The sequence below is a fragment of the Ptychodera flava genome, chromosome 1 (assembly GCF_041260155.1).
Source record: "Ptychodera flava strain L36383 chromosome 1, AS_Pfla_20210202, whole genome shotgun sequence".
NCBI classification, from domain to species: Eukaryota; Metazoa; Hemichordata; class Enteropneusta; family Ptychoderidae; genus Ptychodera; species Ptychodera flava.
The window spans coordinates 22,584,730-22,604,937 of record NC_091928.1 but is presented as its reverse complement, the minus strand read 5'-3'; the positions used below and the strand labels follow the sequence as shown (position 1 = coordinate 22,604,937).

At 37.1% G+C, this 20,208-nt stretch overlaps 2 protein-coding genes across 3 annotated transcripts in view; one reads left to right on the top strand and one right to left on the bottom strand.

The window, feature by feature from the left end:
* The window catches only part of LOC139133031 (SCY1-like protein 2), a 429,639-nt gene that overhangs the window by 65,413 nt on the left and 344,018 nt on the right, over positions 1-20,208 (bottom strand). The gene's annotated exons all lie outside the window — the stretch shown is intronic.
* LOC139145926 (toll-like receptor 2) lies at positions 12,987-15,922 on the top strand. Its single transcript, XM_070717404.1, has one exon. It carries the CDS (start codon positions 13,010-13,012, stop codon positions 15,920-15,922), a length of 2,913 nt encoding a protein of 970 aa, XP_070573505.1. The 5' UTR covers positions 12,987-13,009.

Here is a 20,208-nt window from a genome sequence, read left to right as displayed (position 1 = left end):
TTGTTAACATTGAGAGTTTCAAAAGAAAATGCCCATTAATTATTGCATGCAGCAATATTTTAATTAAATGTTGCAGTTAATATTTGGCACTGATAACTGTATACCATCATGAGAATCTTGAAGTGTCAGTGGTATACCATCTTTAGCTATATGCAGGGTAAAGTTTCTGCAAGTGATCTTTTGGACTATTACATCCATTCAATCAGTACACAATAGTTGTTCATATATGGGCAAGTTTAAAGGTGGCACCACAGAATTGTATTTAAGTTTCAAATGCATTAAAAGTCAGTATAAACTTAAAGATGTTGAGATACATTTGGTTTTCACTATTTTCAGGAAAGATTTTTTAAGGATTAGCATGTGTGTTGGAACACTACTGAACTCGAGACATGAAGTGAAAACAAAAACTGTAAACCATTCTAACTACCCAACTTCCCTTTTGAATTCAAGGCTGTCAACCCCATTGTTCTAATTCATATTTTACTTACTTTCAGAAAACAAACACCCCGCTGTCTATGCAATATATCTACTATCTGCTTGATAATTACCGGTATACTCTTTCATGATAAAAAATACATTTGATAGCAGTTAGTTCAGACTCTGTTAGAAATTTACAGCAGTACATGCACAGTCAGTATTCTTCTAATATCTGTAAGGCATTTAAAGTACATATTATCTGACATCACTGCATAAACTATCAGCAACTGATAATTAGTTCCTAATAAGTTCCCTGCCCTGTATATCTTTCAGACCATGTGTTGCAGAAATTTAATGGGATGGCAAAAGAAGTGAGAGGGGCCATAAACATCAAATTAAATGGTGAAAAGAAAAGAGTGGTGAAGACTTGGTGAATGACTTCACTGCCAGCACAGCAGCTAACAGTTTCTAGGGCATTGACATTTCTGTTTTGCTCCATGTACCCCCTGTTTCTGTTCCATTGTGTATGGCCCCTCATCCTATTTGAAAGCTATAAGATCCACACATATAATCCTATAGGAATGCTAAAGGGCTCTTATACGAACCCCTATGGGAATGTAGGCTACCTACAGCCCTTTAAACTGTATTCAAAAAGCCTAAAGAATACTATAACTATCGCACCATATTAATCCTACAGGAAGCCTATAGGATTTTTTAAGGGTATAAGCATAGGTTTTTGCAACACCAATATGGCAAAACTGATCAAAATGTGCTTAGCATACTAAGATGTTCACATACCAATGATGATATTTGTAAAATTTAAGTCCAAATGGTGCATTGGTTTTGGAAAACAAGTACTATGAACATTTTTCTATAATTATCATAGGTTTCACAAATTGCAATATGGCTTCCAAACCATGTGACCAGTCCGACTTACGAAAGGACTCACACTAATAATGAGTGAAATTTCAGTTCAAATGGCCTTTCGTTCTGAAGTTTAAGATTTTTATAGATTTAATAACATTTTTCAAAATTCTATGTAACAGCCAAGGCTATGTGATTGCTAGCAATTTTATGTGCAAATTTTAAATTAAAGAAGACATGCTTGCTATAGACCAAATTTCAAATGGACTAATCCTCTATGCCATCAGAAGCCCGGAGTCTTAGGTTTGAAATACACAATATGGCCACCAGGTCATGTGACTAATTAAGAATTCAAACAAAAATGCACTGATATCATCCGCTTGTGACAGCAGCCAATCAACAACAAATCCAGCCTATTCCAACTGCAGACAAGATCCTCCTTTGTTGAATCTTTTTAAATAGCATTTGAAACATGCAGATGTCAGACTTCGTTGGTCATACTATCAAGAAAAGAGTGACAAGGTAAGTCTACTGAGCGTTTATTTCCAAGCTTGCAACTTGTACTCCACAAAAATACTTGATCATTTAGAAAGGCTGAGACTGTAAGCTTAAAAGCTAACAAAGATGTAAAATACTTGGATACTTGGATCCGTTATAAAGAGGCTGACACTGGTAAAAATACACATGTTCTATGAAACCATTTCACCTTTTTATGCACAAATGCATGTAAAATGAAACGCACACACTTAATTATAGAAAACACAAATTTTTCGTCAGGGTTTAGGTAATATCATTTCTCATTGGTGAATTTCCTATTTTTCTATCTTTCTTCATTTTGATAAGGAATACTATTCACATGAGTTGAAGATTGTATAAGAATTAGACAAATTTCAAAATTTGAATGAAGTTATGCTGAATTTGTGGCTGGGCGAACTTGGGCAAATAATTTATCTCCTGGGAAATGAATGATATCTGCAGGGGAAACCAAGTCTCAGAGACTATTCAATGAAACTTTGACTAAAGTAACAGAACAACGCTGAAAGCATCCATGGAGAGTTACAGACTTATTACACCCACTACTCTGCACAGGTGACTTTTATATCAAGCAGCCCACACAAGTATATGCACATCTACATCTAAAAATCTTCACATCTATATCTTTTGCTCCTATTGCTTTTACCATTGTATAAAATAAAAATTTGGTGTAACTTACTTTGAAAGACCCCTTGACAAATGTGGAAGTTAATTGAGATGGAAGTGTTACTTCAAAAAACTTTAACATGAATCAATACAATATGAAATGCTACAATAACAGCTTGACAAGCAAGGCTGGAACAAAACTGATAAAAGTGTATTTACATTAACATGTGCATATGCTTCACTAAAATACTTCCTGTTCCTGGGACACAAATCGATGATGTCATGAGGTGTAAACCGTACATATAAGAACTATATGGCCCTCAATGTCATTAACAACATACCATTGAATTCTATAGAGCATGCGACGTTCAATGTCTAAAAGCCATGTAATAAATGAAAAAAGAGGCACTTCAAGTGATATTAGCAACAAAAAACATTACACTGAACAGACAAAGCCCGAATCAATTTTACGAGTTTAGAAATCCTGCCTTCAAAAAGTGTTTGCCCTGCAACATGAACATTCACATTAATTCAGACAAATGTTGCTTCCAAACTGTCTGCCATAAAACAGATCTTTATTCCGGACACATAGAAATGATGACAAAAAAATGGAGGTAGAGTAAGTGTTACATTTTCCACTGAAGACGCCTAAATTTCAATTATTCAACCAGGCATGACAATGTCAGAAAAACGTTTTAAGGTAGTTTGCCATAATTTGCGACCATTTTCTTTCAAAATCAAAAATAAAAATGGGGTTATCATGCAAATCAAAGTTTTGGTATTATAGAAAAAAGTTGCTTGATATCTCCTTGCAAATTTTGGTAATAAAGAAACAAGTTACCTGATAGTCACTCAAATTTAAAATTCAAAATGGCTGCCATACCTGTGTTATGTCTATGGGGAAATAAATTTCTGATTTTCACAAACTAAGCCGGTAAAAAACTAATATAGATCATGAGTTTTGGAAGTAGTCCCTAAAAGTGGCAGGCTATATGAATATTTTAAAGATTTCAGAGTGCCAATATTTGTTCCAAGGGCACCTTCTATCTTAAGAGGGGAAGTGATTGAAAATTAAAGAGTCTGACAGTGTGATAGTTCACACAATTAATGGAACACTATAATCAGTGTTACAGTAGTGTGTTGCATTTTTCAGGGTGAATCTGAAAACTGTCCTCCGCCTCCAATTGAACTACAAATACTGCCTCTCATAACAAAATATCATATATTCCTAATTTTGTCATTATACAATGCTGTCTTTATCAAAAATGCTACGATAATTTTGCTTGGAAAGACAAAATAAAATGAAATACTACAATTTTAACTAATGAGTCAATTACAAACACAGCGATACTGTCATCTTTTTGATAATAATTTCTTCTGATTAAACAATTACTTTAAAAGTTACTTTGATACTATTTGATCATGTACTTTGTTAATTTTACCAAATGGCAAATTCAATTTCTTACATTAAAATGTCCTACAACCAAAAGTGAAGTCCGCCAGTTGACTTTCTTGGCGTCAAGCAAATTGACAGTTGACAGCATTTAAAACAATCATGAACCAATTCTTAGAAAGGACTAAACCAGGGCAAAACTTGTCAATGTACTTGTCTTTGGGATAAGATTTGCATTGCAATGTCAAACTAGGAATGAGGCAGGAGATACAAGCCATCTGATTGGTCAAATTTGAATTTTAACCTCATGTTAACCAGCTACAGTGTGGCACTTAAACGCCTGTGCTGGCGTCAGATTGTCTTGCAAGGAAATGTACTTACCAGAGTGCAATTTCAAAGGAAAACAAAAGGCTATGACACCCATAATCCTCTTACAGACTAGAACAAACTTGATCCAAGGGATCAAGTCCCTGGCCTGTTAGTTTGATAGGAGAGATTTGGAGTACAACATAATAAATAGCTAATCTTAAATCTTCCTATAGGATTACGGTAAATGAAAAAGAGGATACAGTAAGTTCAGGTAAACATTTTCTGTGCAAACAAGCAGCCTGAGTTCCCTGTGCGTCAGACATTGGATGGTAATACAAATATAAATTATACAAAAGTTCAATCATTAAGGCATGGAGGTAACTAACTCAATGATTACAGGTAACCAGCATGATTTTGGTATGGCCCATCCAAATTGATTTTTGGTGGTCTAAATGGACCACCAGGTTAAAAATTAATTTTTAGCCCAGCATATGTACAAGGTGTTTATCTAATTATTGTAAACATGTATTAATTATTGCCTAGGTAGCATTTGACTTATGACTGCAGGTTTATAATCCATTTGATTTATTTTGTTTAATCTCTCCACAGATCTGTCAATAATCCACAAAATGGTTGATGAAATGTTTGATTTTTGAAGTCAGCGAATCACAGATGTACCAGAGACTCGCTATGGATAAAATTAGATTTCTCTGGGTATTGCTGATCCTGCTGATGAACACAAGTCTCACAGCACAGCTGAGCAAACAGACCATACGCTGTCATCAGTGTCGACCAAACACAAATACTACAGATTGCAGTGGGCAGCATCCACCACTGACAACCATACCACAGCATATCAACCAAAAGACTGCTGTGCTAAATTTGGCACGAAACCAAATCAGCATTTTGAAATCCAAAGAGTTCATGGCATTGTCGTATCTTCAAAAATTAAATCTTGAAGACAATGTAATTGAATGTATAGAAGATTTTGCATTTGTCAACTTGGGAAGATTACAGGAACTGAAGCTGAAACACAACAAAATATCAAATCTCACACGATACACATTCAGTGGCCTGGAAACTTTACAACTTCTTGATATTCATGGAAGTAATATCAGGACACTGGCAAATAACTCCTTTCTACCACTGAGTAAATTGAATGCGTTGTACTTGACCGGCTGTACCATTGAATCAATTGAACAGAATGCATTTCGTGGCCTCATTGAACTTCAGGAACTATACCTATACCATAACAAACTAGCAACATTCTCATCACACTATTTGTCTCATACTCCAAAGCTGTTGAAACTGCATCTCGACACAAACTTTCTGGAAGATGTACCTCAAGACATTTGTGTACATGCACCATTGCTGCAGGTTGTGTACATCAGTGACAATCCTGTTGAAATTCTACACTTTGGGAACAGCTTTCAAAAGTGCAAACATCTAACTTCACTTAGTGCAGGAAATGAATACGGTGACCCAGTGCATATTGACGAAAATTCATTCAAGAGTTTAGGCAACCATGTGATGGATAAACTTAATATCTACTTAGGTAATGTATCTGCACAGCCATTCAAATCATTTGAGCAGATTAGGGAGTTTACAATACAGAAACTATTAAGTCAGCATGAAAAGAGAGCAACATCATTATCAAACGTAATGGAGAACATATTGTACAGTTTTGAAGGTGCAAAGATCGTCAACATGATACTATGGAGTATGACTGCAGAACGTAAAGTTGAATTAAAAAATACAACATTCCAAGCTCTTGCTAATGTTAATATTGAAGAATTAGAGGTCAGACAAAGTCCACTGATGCTTCATGATTATGCCTTCCAGTGGTTCCCTCAGCTGAAAAGACTTGCCCTTTCTTGGACTTCATTGGCGTTCATCCCTACTAATGCCTTTCATGGACTATCCAACCTAATCCAGCTGGATTTGTCAGATAACAGACTAGTCACCATACCAACTAGTGCACTGTCAGCTTTCTCAAATCTTCAAATCCTGGATTTGTCATTCAATTCCATTCACAGCATCAGAGCAGGAATGCTCTCCAGTTTGGTTACCCTGAGAGAATTCTACCTGAACTCAAATGCAGGCCCTATGGACTACCTTGGATTGGATGTTATCTCAAGCCAGTCTAACTTGGAGAGACTCGAGTTTTCAAATGATGGATTATTGTCTTGCGATACAGGCTATTCAAAAGTCCTACACAACATCACATACATAAATTTTGCAAACACCCACTATTTATGTTCTCTGATGTACACAGGTCTACGTGTTCTCACACTTAGATTTCCAAAGCTTTCCCATCTGGACATCAGTGGCGCTGCAGTAACTCTTCCCAAAAGACCTTTGCGTAGCAAAGTGCCACACCTTGCCACGCTTAGAATGAATAAACTTGATCTGCAATCACAGACTTTGTGGTGCTCCCTGTTTCAAGCATTTCCAAACTTGAAGACTCTGGAGTTCACCAAGAATGGGATAAATGCCATAAGCAGTCACTGTTTCTCCAATGTCACATCATTGACTTATCTGGACCTAAGCGGAAACCAAATAGCAACACTAAATCCCAGTATATGGAATGGCTTGAATGACTTAATAACACTGGATCTCAGATCTAATAACATCCGGATTGTGAACACCACTTCATTTGCTGGGCTGACATCCTTAAGTACCTTTTTTTAGGTGGGAACCCATTTGCTTGCTCCTGTGATATCCTCTGGTTTCACTCTTGGCTGACAGAGAATCCTAGGGCATTGATTTTTCAGAAAATTCTGAACCAAAAAGAAATGTACTGGTTGCAAGATTACAAGTGTTTTTCACCAAATGACCATGCTGGTGATTATCTGGTTGACTTTGATATAAACACTCTTCACTGCAAGTCCCACACGCCTGTCTATGTTGGAACTGCCGTAGGCATCTTAATATTGCTGATAATTTCTGTTACTGTGCTTTGGCGAAAATTCAAATGGAACATAAAGTACAAGTTCTTCCTCTTCAAACTGAAGACAGGGTATGTTGGCCAGGGTTACCAAGTTGTTGATGGCACCAATGAGGAAAGGAGAGACCAAATAATGGTATCTTATGGCGATGATGATTATCACTGGGTGAGACATGAAATGATGCCAAGGTTTGAGGAAAGGGACAGGTTTTGTCTCTGCATTAAGGATAGAGACTACCTTCCAGGTGTAGCAATTGTTGCTAACATCACTGAGTGTGTCCACAAAAGTGACAAAGTTGTCATTGTCCTGAGTGAGAGCTTTGTTGATGACCAGTTCTGCATCTTTGAACTTGAGGTGGCACTGCAGCGTCTCTTTGATGAACTTCGAGATGTTATCATCATGGTGCAGCTTGGGCCAATTCCAGAACAAAAGCTGCCGCGACTGATTCGGCTGCTGAAGTGCCGGAAGAAGTGTTTGCGGTGGACTAATGATGAGGTTGGGCAGGAAATGTTCTGGAGACAGTTGAAAGTTGAACTTGAAAAGGACAGCAGACTTGATCATAGAACACAACTGAACTTACTTAATCTTGGATAAACAGGAACCAATTCAGTAAGGTCTAGAAGAATCTACCGTAATTAGCATAGTCATTTCTCTGTACACAAACGAAAGTTCACATTGGAAACAGTTTGTTTAAACAACAGTATGCTGAACATCTTTTCTTTCTTTACATTCATGTAGGCAGTGTTTTTGCTAAGGGTTTCAAAGATCCTTCAATTTTGCCAGTTTCATCAACACACACAAGTTTTTCTCCTGCATGAAAGTGGTTATATTTGCGTTGAAAGTATTTGTTACATCACAATCTCAAAGTCTTGCTGTGATGATAAGTTGACTTTTTACCATATCTTGAAGTTTGCCCCCTTAGCACAAGACAAAAGCTATTTGCAATAGCAAGAATTATATTGATATTCTAGGGGAATCCTTGTAACAAGACTTGGGAAGCCAAGAGGTAATATATCTTTGACAAAACACTCATACCAGCTCGCTGGGTTGTGAAATCATATAACTTAGATTTAAGCAAACAACAACAACAAACGTTAATGTATAGATGTTGAGAAACACTTTTAACAAATCCTTTCAGGCACTGTCATTTCCTATTAGAGGCACACATATGCATGTAATCAGACATTAAAACATTCTCTTTTGTGCATCAGTTTAGCATGAATTCTATTGAACTGAAAACTTTTTAAATGTAAACTGATCAGTACAATAAACTAGAAACAAATTGAAAATCTACGTCTTCAGCCTCTGCTTGAAAATGTCACTGCAGACAGTTTAATGTTCATAACCTGATCATCATATGCAGTTTAATATTCATTTTTTTGCCTTGTATGTTTCACACCATCAATGAATAGTCACTGGGTGACTGGATATAGTTTTGGAATTAGGGTTCTACTTCTGATTCTTCCACCTTGCTGAAGTGTTGCCAAAGTTAAATTTCCACACACAGAGTACTAAACATTCACACTTCCCCTTCCTGCTTACTTCCAAAACTGCCATGACAGCCATGACTTCAACTTCAAAGAAGTCCTAAGGTCACTTACAGAGTTCATTCTATACACCATGGGTGGTTCACTTTGTTTTCCATGTTGGCGATGACACTCCACTGTAATATGTAAATGTACTCAGCACGTGCTCATACAGTACAATGCATATGTGATGCACCTTGCTGTAGAGCTTGCACATTGCAAAATCTGGTCAAGCCAACAGTTCAGGATGACTGCAGAATTTTGATGGTCAAGCAATTTTCTAAACACCAATCATGATTATGAACACAAAGCTTGAATCTAGTTTTTAACTTTTCCCGTAGAAGTTCTGTCGTAAAGTTTACGCATGGGACCTGGAAAGTAATCTAAAAGCTACAGTCTTCTTTAGGACCCTATATGGTCTCCCTTAAGAAACCTATGCATTCCTATTTGAACGCTATAAGATCCTCACAGATAATCCTATAGGAATGCTATCAGGGTTCTTATACAAAGCCCTATAGTGTTCTCATAGGAATGTTGACTACCTACAGCTAAGTCCTATAGGAATCCTATAAACTACATTCAAATATCTTATAAGAATACTCTCGCCCCCGCATCCTATACAAATCGCATAGTCCTTTTAATATCCTACAGGAAGCCTAATATTTTTGTAAGGGTATAAGCATATAGGTTTTTTGCAACACCAATATGGCAAAACTGATCAAAATGTGCCCAGCATACTAAGATGTTCACATACCAATGATGATATCTGTAAAATTTAAGTCCAAATGATGCAATGGTCATGGAGAACAAGTATTATGAATTATTCCCATAGTTATCATAGGTTTTCACAAATTGCAATATGGCTTCCAAACCATTGACTGATCCGACTGCCAAAAAGACTCACTGGGCACTAATAATGAGTGAAATTTTAGATCAAATGGTCTTTTGTTTCTTGAGTTTGAAAGATTTTAATTGATTTAATTAGATTTTTCAAAATCCCATATAACAGCAAAGTTTATGTGATTGCTAGCAATTTTATTTGCAAATTTTAAATTAAAGAGGACATGCTTGCACACAGAATTTCAAATAGACCAATCCCCTATGTCATCAGGAGAAGCTATTCAGGTTTTGAAAATGGACAATATGGCCATCAGATCATGTGACTAATTAAGAATTCAAACAAAAATGCACTGATATCATCTGCTTGTGACAGCAGCCAATGAACAGACAAATCCAGCCTTTTCCAACTACAGACAAGATCCTCCTTTGTTGAATCTGTTTAAAGAGAATTTGAAACATGCAGATGTCAGACTGCGTTGGTCATACTATCAAACTGCGTTGGTCATACTATCAAGAAAAGAGTGACAAGGTAAGTCTAATGAGCGTTTATTTCCTCAGCTTGCAACTTGCACTCCACAAAAATACTTGATCATTTTGAAAGGCTGAGACTGTAAGCTTAACCCTTTCACCCCCAGTTCCCTGTATACAGGTCCAACTTTACCATAGAAAACAATGGATTTGGGACAAACCATGGTGGTGAAAGGGTTAAAGGCTGACAAAGATGTAAAATACTTGGGTGTGTTATAAAGAGGCTGATGCAGGGTAAAATAGAAGTACACAATTTTCTATTTCACAATTATATACACAAATGCATGAATGAAACGCACATAATTAATTATCACAACACAAATTTCTCATCAGGGGTTGAGTAAATATTTCTCGTTGGTAAGTTTCCTTTTTTCTATCCTTCATTTTGATAAGGAAAATTATTCACAAGAATCAAATATTGTATAAGAATTAGACAAATTTCAATTTGAAAGAAGTTATGCTGAATTAGTGGCTGGGCAAACTTGGGCAAATAACTTATCTCCAGGGAAGGGGATGATATCTACAGGGGAAAACCAAGTTTCAGAGACTGTTCAATGAAACAAACATTTGACTAAAGTAACAGAACAACTCTGAAAGCATCCATGGAGAGTTACTGACTTATTACACCCACTACTCTGCACAGGTGACTTTTATATCAAGCAGACCACACAAGTATATGCACATCTACATCTAAAAATCTTAACATCTATATCTTTTGCTCCTATTGCTTTTGACCATTGTAAAGTAAAATTTGGTGTAACTTACTTTGAAAGACCTTTGACAAATGTGGAAGTTAATAGAGATGGAAGTGTTACTTCAAAAACTTTAACATGAATCAATACAATATGAAATGCTACAATAACAGCTTGACAAGCAAGGCTGGAACAAAACTGATAAAAGTGTATTTACATTAACATGTGCAATATGCTTCACTAAAATACTTCCTGTTCCTTGGACACAAAACCATGATGCCATGAGGTGTAAACCGTACATATAAGAACTATATGGCCCTCAATGTCATTAATAACATACCATTGAATTCTACAGAGCATGCGACGTTCAATGTCCAAAAGACATGTAATAAATGAAAAAAGAGGCACTTCAAGTGATATTAGCAACAAAAAACATTACACTGAACAGACAAAGCCCGAATCAATTTTACGAGTTTAAAAATCCTGCCTTCAAAAAGTGTTTGCCCTGCAACACTAACATTCACATTAATTCAGACAAATGTTGCTTCCAAACTTTCTGCCATGAAACAGATCTTCATTCCCGGACACATAGAAATGATGACAAAAAAATGGAGGTAGAGTAAATGTTACAGTTTTCCACTGAAGACGCCTAACTTTCAATTATTCAACCAGGCATGACAATGTCAGAAAAACGTTTTAAGGTAGTTTGCCATAATTTGCGACCATTTTCTTTCAAAATAAAAAATAAAAATGGGGTTATCATGCAAATCAAAGTTTTGGTATTATAGAAAAAAGTTGCTTGATATCTCCTTGCAAATTTTGGTACTAATGAAACAAGTTACCTGATAGTTATTCAAATTTAAATTTAAAATGGCTGCCATACCTGTGTTATGTCTATGGGGAAATAAAATTTCTGATTTTCGGTAAAAAACTATATTTAGATCATGAGTTTTGGAAGTAGTCCCTAAAAGTGGTAGGCTATATGAATATTTTAAAGATTTCAGAGTGCCAATATTTGTTCCAAGGGCACCTTCTATCTTAAGAGGGGAAGTGATTGAAAATTAAAGAGTCTGACAGTGTGATACTGATAGTTCACACAATTAATGGAACACTATAATCAGTGTCGTGTGTTGCATTTTTCAGGGTGAATCTGAAAACTGTCCTCCGCCTCCAATTGAACTACAAATACTGCCTCTCATAACAAAATATCATATATTCTTAATTTTGTCATTATACCGTAATACAATGCTGTCTTTATCAAAAGTGCTATGATAATTTTGCTTGGAAAGACAAAATAAAATGAAATACTACAATTTTAACTAATGAGTCAATTACAAACACAGCAATACTGTCATCTTTTTGATAATAATTTCTTCTGATTGGAAAAATTACTTTAAAAGTAACGTTGATACTGTTTGATCATGTACTTTGTTAATTTTACCAAATGGCAAATTCAATTTCTTACATTAAAATGTCCTACAACCAAAAGTGAAGTCCGCCAGTTGACTTTCTTGGCGTCAAGCAAATTGACAGTTGACAGCATTTAAAATAATCATGAACCAATTCTTAGAAAGGACTAAAAACAGAGCAAAACTTGTCACTGTACTTGTCTTTGGGATAAGATTTGCATTGCAATGTCAAACTAGGAATGAGGCAGGAGATACAAGCCATCTGATTGGTCAAATTTGAATTTTAACCTCATGTTAACCAGCTACAGTGTGGCACTTAAACGCCTGTGCTGGCGTCAGATTGTCTTGCAAGTAAATGTACTTACCAGAGTGCAATTTCAAAGGAAAACAAAAGGCTATGACACCCATAATCCTCTTACAGACTAGAACAAACTTGATCCAAGGGATCAAGTCCCTGGCCTGTTAGTTTGATAGGAGAGATTTGGAGTACAACATAGTAAATAGCTAATCTTTAATCTTCCTATAGGATTATGGTAAATGAAGAAGAGGATACAGTAAGTTTAGGTGAATATATTCTGTGCAAACAAGCAGCCTGAGTTCCCTGTGCGTCAGACATTGGATGGTAATACAAAAAACAAATATGAGCTAAAAATTATATGAAAGTTCAATCATTAAGGCATGGAGGTAACTAACTCAATGATTACAGGTAACCAGCATGATTTTGGTATGGCCCATCCAAATTGATTTTTGGTGGTCTAAATGGACCACCAGGTTAAAAATTAATTTTTAGCCCAGCATATGTACAAGGTGTTTATCTAATTATTGTAAACATGTATTAATTATTGCCTAGGTAGCATTTGACTTATGACTGCAGGTTTATAATCCATTTGATTTATTTTGTTTAATCTCTCCACAGATCTGTCAATAATCCACAAAATGGTTGATGAAATGTTTGATTTTTGAAGTCAGCGAATCACAGATGTACCAGAGACTCGCTATGGATAAAATTAGATTTCTCTGGGTATTGCTGATCCTGCTGATGAACACAACAAGTCTCACAGCACAGCTGAGCAAACAGACCACACGCTGTCACCAGTGTCGACCAAACACAAATACTACAGATTGCAGTGGGCAGCATCCACCACTGACAACCATACCACAGCATATCAACCAAAAGACTGCTGTGCTAAATTTGGCACGAAACCAAATCAGCATTTTGAAATCCAAAGAGTTCATGGCATTGTCGTATCTTCAAAAATTAAATCTTGAAGACAATGTAATTGAATGTATAGAAGATTTTGCATTTGTCAACTTGGGAAGATTACAGGAACTGAAGCTGAAACACAACAAAATATCAAATCTCACACGATACACCTTCAGTGGCCTGGAAACTTTACAACTTCTTGATATTCATGGAAGTAATATCAGGACACTGGCAAATAACTCCTTTCTACCACTAAGTAAATTGAATGTGTTGTACTTGGCCAGCTGTACCATCAAATCAATTGAACAGAATGCATTTCATGGCCTCATTGAACTTCAGCAACTATACCTATACGATAACAAACTAGCAACATTCTCATCACACTATTTGTCTCATACTCCAAAGCTGTTTAAACTGCATCTTGACACACACCTTCTGGAAGATGTACCTCAAGACATTTGTGTACATGCACCATTGCTGCAGGTTGTGCACATCAGCAACAATCCTGTTGAAATCCTACACTTTGGGAACAGCTTTCAAAAGTGCAAACATCTAACTTCACTCCGTGCAGGAAATGAACACATGCAAATTGATGAAAATTCATTCAAGAGTTTAAGCAACCATGTGATGGATTCACTTAATATCTACTTAGGTAATGTATCTGCAAAGCCATTCAAATCATTTGAGCAAATTAGGGAGTTTACAATACAGAAACTATTAAGTCAGCATGAAAAGAGAGCAACATCATTATCAAACGTAATGGAGAACATATTGTACAGTTTTGAAGGTGCAAAGATCGTCAACATGATACTATGGAGTATGACTGCAGAACGTAAAGTTGAATTAAAAAATACAACATTTCAAGCTCTTGCTAATGTTAATATTGAAGAATTAGAGGTCAGACAAAGTCCACTGATGCTTCATGATTATGCCTTCCAGTGGTTCCCTCAGCTGAAAAGACTTGCCCTTTCTAGGACTTCATTGGCGTTCATCCCTACTAATGCCTTTCATGGACTATCCAACCTAATCCACCTGGATTTGTCAGTTAACAGATTAGTCACCATACCAACTCATGCACTGTCCGCTTTCTCAAATCTTCAAATCCTGGATTTGTCATTAAATTCCGTTTACAGCATCAGAGCAGGAATGCTCTCCAGTTTGGTTACCCTGAGAGAATTCTACCTGAGCTCAAATGCAGGCGCTATGGACTACTTTGAATTGGATGTTATCTCAAACCAGTCTAACTTGGAGAGACTTGAGTTTTCAAATGATGGATTATTGTCTTGCGATACCAGCTATTCAAAAGTCCTAAACAACATCACATACATAAATTTTGCAAACACCCACTATTTGTGTTCTCAGATGTACACAGGTCTATGTTTTCTCACAGTTAGATTTCCAAAGCTTTCCCATCTGGACATCAGTGGCGCTATAGTAACTCTTCCCAAAAGACCTTTGCGTTGTAAAGTGCCACACCTTGCCACGCTTAGAATGAATAAACTTGATCTGCAATCACAGACTTTGTGGTGCTCCCTGTTTCAAGCATTTCCAAACTTGAAGACTCTGGAGTTCACCAAGAATGGGATAAATGCCATAAGCAGTCACTGTTTCTCCAATGTCACATCATTGACTTATCTGGACCTTAGCATAAATGATATAGCAACACTAAATCCCAGTATATGGAATGGCTTGAATGACTTAATAACACTGGATCTCAGATCTAATAACATCCGGATTGTGAACACCACTTCATTTGCTGGGCTGACATCCTTAAAGTACCTTTATTTAGGTGGGAACCCATTTGCTTGCACCTGTGATATCCTCTGGTTTCACTCCTGGCTGACAGAGAATCCCAGGGCGTTGATTTTTCAGGAAATGATGGATGAAGATATGGATGAAGAAGAAATGTACTGGTTGCAAGATTACAAGTGTTTTTCGCCAAGTTACAATGCTGGTGATTATCTGGTTGACTTTGATATAAACACACTTCCCTGCAAGTCTCACACACCTGTCTATGTTGCAACTGTCGCAGGCATCTTAATATTGCTGATAATTTCTGTTACTGTGCTTTGGCGAAAATTCAAATGGAACATAAAGTACAAGTTCTTCCTCTTCAAACTGAAGACAGGGTATGTTGGCCAGGGTTACCAAGTTGTTGATGGCACCAATGAGGAAAGGAGAGACCAAATAATGGTATCTTACGGCGATGATGATTATCACTGGGTGAGACATGAAATGATGCCAAGGTTTGAGGAAAGGGACAGGTTTCATCTCTGCATTAAGGATAGAGACTACCTACCAGGTGTAGCAATTGTTGTAAACATCACAGAGTGTGTGCACAAAAGTGACAAAGTTGTCATCGTCCTCAGTGAGAGCTTTGTTGATGACCACTACTGCATCTTTGAACTGGAGGTGGCACTGCAGCGTCTCTTTGATGAACTGCGAGATGTCATCATCATGGTGCAGCTTGGGCCAATTCCAGATCAAAAGCTGCCGCGACTGATTCGGCTGCTGAAGTGCCGAAAGAAGTGTTTGCGGTGGACTGATGATGGGGTTGGGCAGGAAATGTTCTGGAGACAGTTGAAAGTTGAACTTGAAAAGGACAGCAGACTTGATCATAGAACACAACTGAACTTACTTAATCTTGGATAAAAAACAACCATGGTGTCATTCAGGTCAAGGAATATCTAACTAGCATCGTCATTTCTCTGTTAACAGATCAAAGTTCACGTTTTGAAACAGTTGGTTTCAATCACAGTACAGAGGCGAACATCTGTTCTTTCTGTGCATAGGCAGAGTTTTTTCCTAGGGTTTTTAAGATAGGTACTTGTGAATGGTTTTGGAAACCTGCATCATTTCAGCTACCTTACACAATTGTTGGTACCTTCAATACAACTTTACCACCTACCAGTAAGTGAGCCATAAAAGTCTCAGGTGGTTGATGGTATTTTCAATATGGAAGTTTTCTCCTGCAGATAAAACAAAATATGACTACAGAAGTCAGAGTCAGGTCTTAGGTTATACGGGAATTTCATACTGGAGCCGTTGAAAAGACGCTTGAGCTTTGTCAGTTTCAAGAACACACAGATTATAAAGTCTTTTCCCATGAAAATTGTTATATTTACATTGAAAGTATCTGTCAAATCAAAATCTCAAATTCTTGCTGTGATAAAAATTTGACTTTTTACCCAAATTGCTTAATAAATATCCTGTTGTTTGCCCATAGTTAGCACAAGGCAAAGTGCTTTGCGGTAGCAAGAATTGAATTGATATTGTAAGGGGAATTCTGGTAAAATTTACTAGGTACTACCGTAAATGTCTTTGATAAAAACACCTATAGCTCTCTAGGTTTAAAACACAAAAATTATATAGATTTAAGCACACAACAACAACAACAAACATCAATATATACTACAGAAATTGTGCAACACTTTAGTAACCTCTGTTCAGGCAATATCCTTTTCCTATTTGAGGCACACATATGAAATTGCATGTAATCAGTTAAAGCATCAATGTTTTTTATTAAACGCATCAGTTTAACACTAGACGGATTCTATTGTTTATTTTTTTTACTGTCAACTGGTCAGTACAATAAACTCTACAAATTGAAAATCTGTGTCTTCTGTTTCTTTTTTAAAGTGTCAAAGCTGACACTTGTTGGTTGGTTTAATTTTCATCTCCTGTATCATCACCTACCCAGTTCATTTCTTTGCCTTTCAAATGTTTCACGCCAACAATGAACAGTCACCAGCTACAATCATGGAGATGGGTCATCTTCTGTGTCTTTGTTTTATAACCGTGCTGAACTGCTGCCAAAGTCAAATTTCTACACGATTCTACTTCCTGCTATGTGTAGTTCACTTTGTTTGTAATGTTGGAGATGGCACTCAATATGTAAATGAACTCAATCACCGCACACAGTACAATGCATAATGGTACGGCTTGCAGTAGAGCTGCCGTGCAGAAAAATGCAGTCTAACCAATAGGTACAGAATTTTGATGGTCCAGCAAATTTTATAAAGTTACACCAATCAGTGGGTTAGTAAATCCACAAGCCAAAGCTCATGGGCAGAAGTCTGTATGGCCGGGCTTGAAGTTTTTCCTTTCACAGGCCTGATGGGCGTGATTAGTGATTTTTTTATGCAGCTGTCTGTAGTAACTAAAATGTTGACTGGTGAGTAATGACACTTAGGCTATGTTAATGACTAAATTTATTCAAGGCTGCCAGCCTATGGGCTAGAGGATCTGAGAATTATCTGCTCACCCCTGTGTATCATGTAGTGGTATTTATAACAGATAAACACTAACTACGGAACATGATTCACCACAAAACATCATATGACAGGAAAACAGATGAGACAAGTGCATGAAAGTCCACAAACAAATTGACACCTGTTGGTGATCATTTTTAAACACAAACTACCGGTATGTATTAGGGAGCTGTCCAGGAGAGTTGAAATGATGGTAGCTGGTCAAAAGCATATCCCATGAGCCGTTACTTTACAGAGTGGATATTTGGCAGGAACTAGACTGGAAGGGACTGTTGTGGGAGGGTGCTCCTACCAGATTCACTTTCAGTTGTGTCTCTGTCGAATGAGTTAAATATTAAAAGAATGGATACATTAACAGAAGATGAGTATGAAAGCACCCTCATACGACAGACCTCCAAGTCTGGAACTAATATTAGGAACAGTGTATGGAAGTTCCGTCATTTGACAGATCTCCCAGTCAAGAACTTGCAGCGCTCACTGACTGAACAAGTCATCGTTGATGACACAGTCCCCGCTTGTCCATTTTGTTATAATCTTTGGTGTCTAGGTAGCTGTGGAATGACATTGATGCAATGGGTGCATCAGGCCTGTGACTTGCATAATAAAGTAATCTGAGGAACGTTCAATAAATGACTCATCTCTGCCGGTAATGACCACACTGAAGGAACTTTTGATTACATCACACATAACGATGCCCTCACTGCCTCTAGTGTCATGACGGCACATACTATACACATGGTTTGGTGGAATTTTCGAAATGGCATTGTTGTTGTAATCAGCCATTTCGGATCATATAATGAAACAAATTCAGTGTGCACAAGAATGCAGCCATAGTATTTTATCTTCGTATCACGTTTGAACAAAGTCAGTCTATCGAGGGACAGTGACGTATGTTTATGTTTCAAAGACGTAAAAAAAATCACACCAAATTGAAATCAAATGGCTGTCTAATTGACCTTATGGATCATAGCACAAATTAGTAGACATGCATATGTATGCCATAGTACTTTATCTTTGAACCAAGTCTCAACAACATTGGTCAAGGAATATTTGCATATGATTAAGCCTCAAAGACATGAAAAAATCCAAAAATGACCATATGGCAGCGATATTGGAAAAAATGACAATCTGGCAGCCATATTGGAACATGTCACGAAGTAAATTGACATGTATATGTATGCCATAGTGCTTGATCTTTGTGCCAAGTTTGGACAAAATGGGTGTAATGGCCTTTGAATTACGCTTTAAAGACATGCAAAATTCCAACAAAATGGTAGTTCTGCAGCCATATTGGATCCTATCACACAGGTTAATTGATACATGCATATGTATGCTGCATATGTATGCCATAGTGCTTTGCCTTTGTGCCAAGTTTGAACAGAATCGGTTCAAGGATGTTTGAGTTATGGTTCAAAGACATGAAAAAATCGCAAAAAAATGGCTGCCTGTCTGCCATATTGGATCATATCACGAAATAAATTGGTGTTCATATGAAGGGCATAATGTTTTGCTTTTGTGCCAAATTTGAACAGAATCGGTTCAAGGATGTCTGAGTTATGGTCCAAAGACATGAAAAATCGCAACCAAATGGCCGCCTCACGCCCATATTGGATCGTATCGCAATATAATTCGACATGCATATGTAGGCCATAGTGTTATGCCTTTGTGCCAAGTTTGAACAGAATCGGTTCAAGGATGTTTGAGTTATGGTTCAAAGACACGAAAAATCGCAAACAAAATGGCCACCTGGCGGCCATATAGGATCGTATCGCAAAATAATTTGACATGCATATGTAGGCCATAGTGTTATAACTTTGTGCCAAGTTTGAACAGAATCTGTTCAAGGATGTCTGAGTTATGGTCCAAAGACATGAAAAATCGCAATAAGATGGCCGCCTTGCGCCCATATTGATCGTATCACAAATAAATTGATGTGCATCTGTAGGTCATAGTGCTATGCCTTTGTGCCAAGTTGAACAAAATTAGTTTAGCAGTGTCTGAGAAACTGTTGATGACGGACGGACAGACGGACGGACACATGGATGGACCCAATCTATAAGTCCCCGCCGGACTTCGTCCGCGGGGACTAAAACGGGGGATGATTCATTATAGTACAGGAATTTTTTTAAGAAATTGTTACCAGTATGACCAAACAGACAACTCATCCAGAGGACTCTTCGAGATGTACCGGTACAGTTATTGTAAGCACATCAAAAATAATAAATAATAGCACGTGCCTGTGGTTTGTCACAAGACATGTACTGCAGCTTTGTCTTTCTAGGTTGTCATGCCATTTCATTACATGTTGGCTTTACCTTTATGCCAATAACAAAATATGTATGTTTCAGGTAACCTCACCATCCTTAGGAAAACCTGACAACCTTACACATTTATTTGGTATTTTCAAAAAAATTTAGTAAATCCTCCATCTTCTATCGGTCTCAGCTAACAGAAAGAAAAATGAAAGCAACTTTCCTACTGTCTACCGTAATTTTAGGAGGTACTGGTACTTCTATGTTACTGGAAACACTACCAATTTTTTCATTAGCCTTACCGGAAAGAAATTGAAATTTTCCCCTGGGGTAATTTTTGGGCACTACAGCCATTGTGACCAGTCGATGTGTGTCTCCAGAAGATTTATGCTCAAGGTACAGGACCTCTAAACTG

Bases quoted from the DNA above. Each gene is read 5' to 3' on its own strand.
- LOC139145926 (XM_070717404.1), top strand. From the start codon at position 13,010: ATGAAATGTTTGATTTTTGAAGTCAGCGAATCACAGATGTACCAGAGA.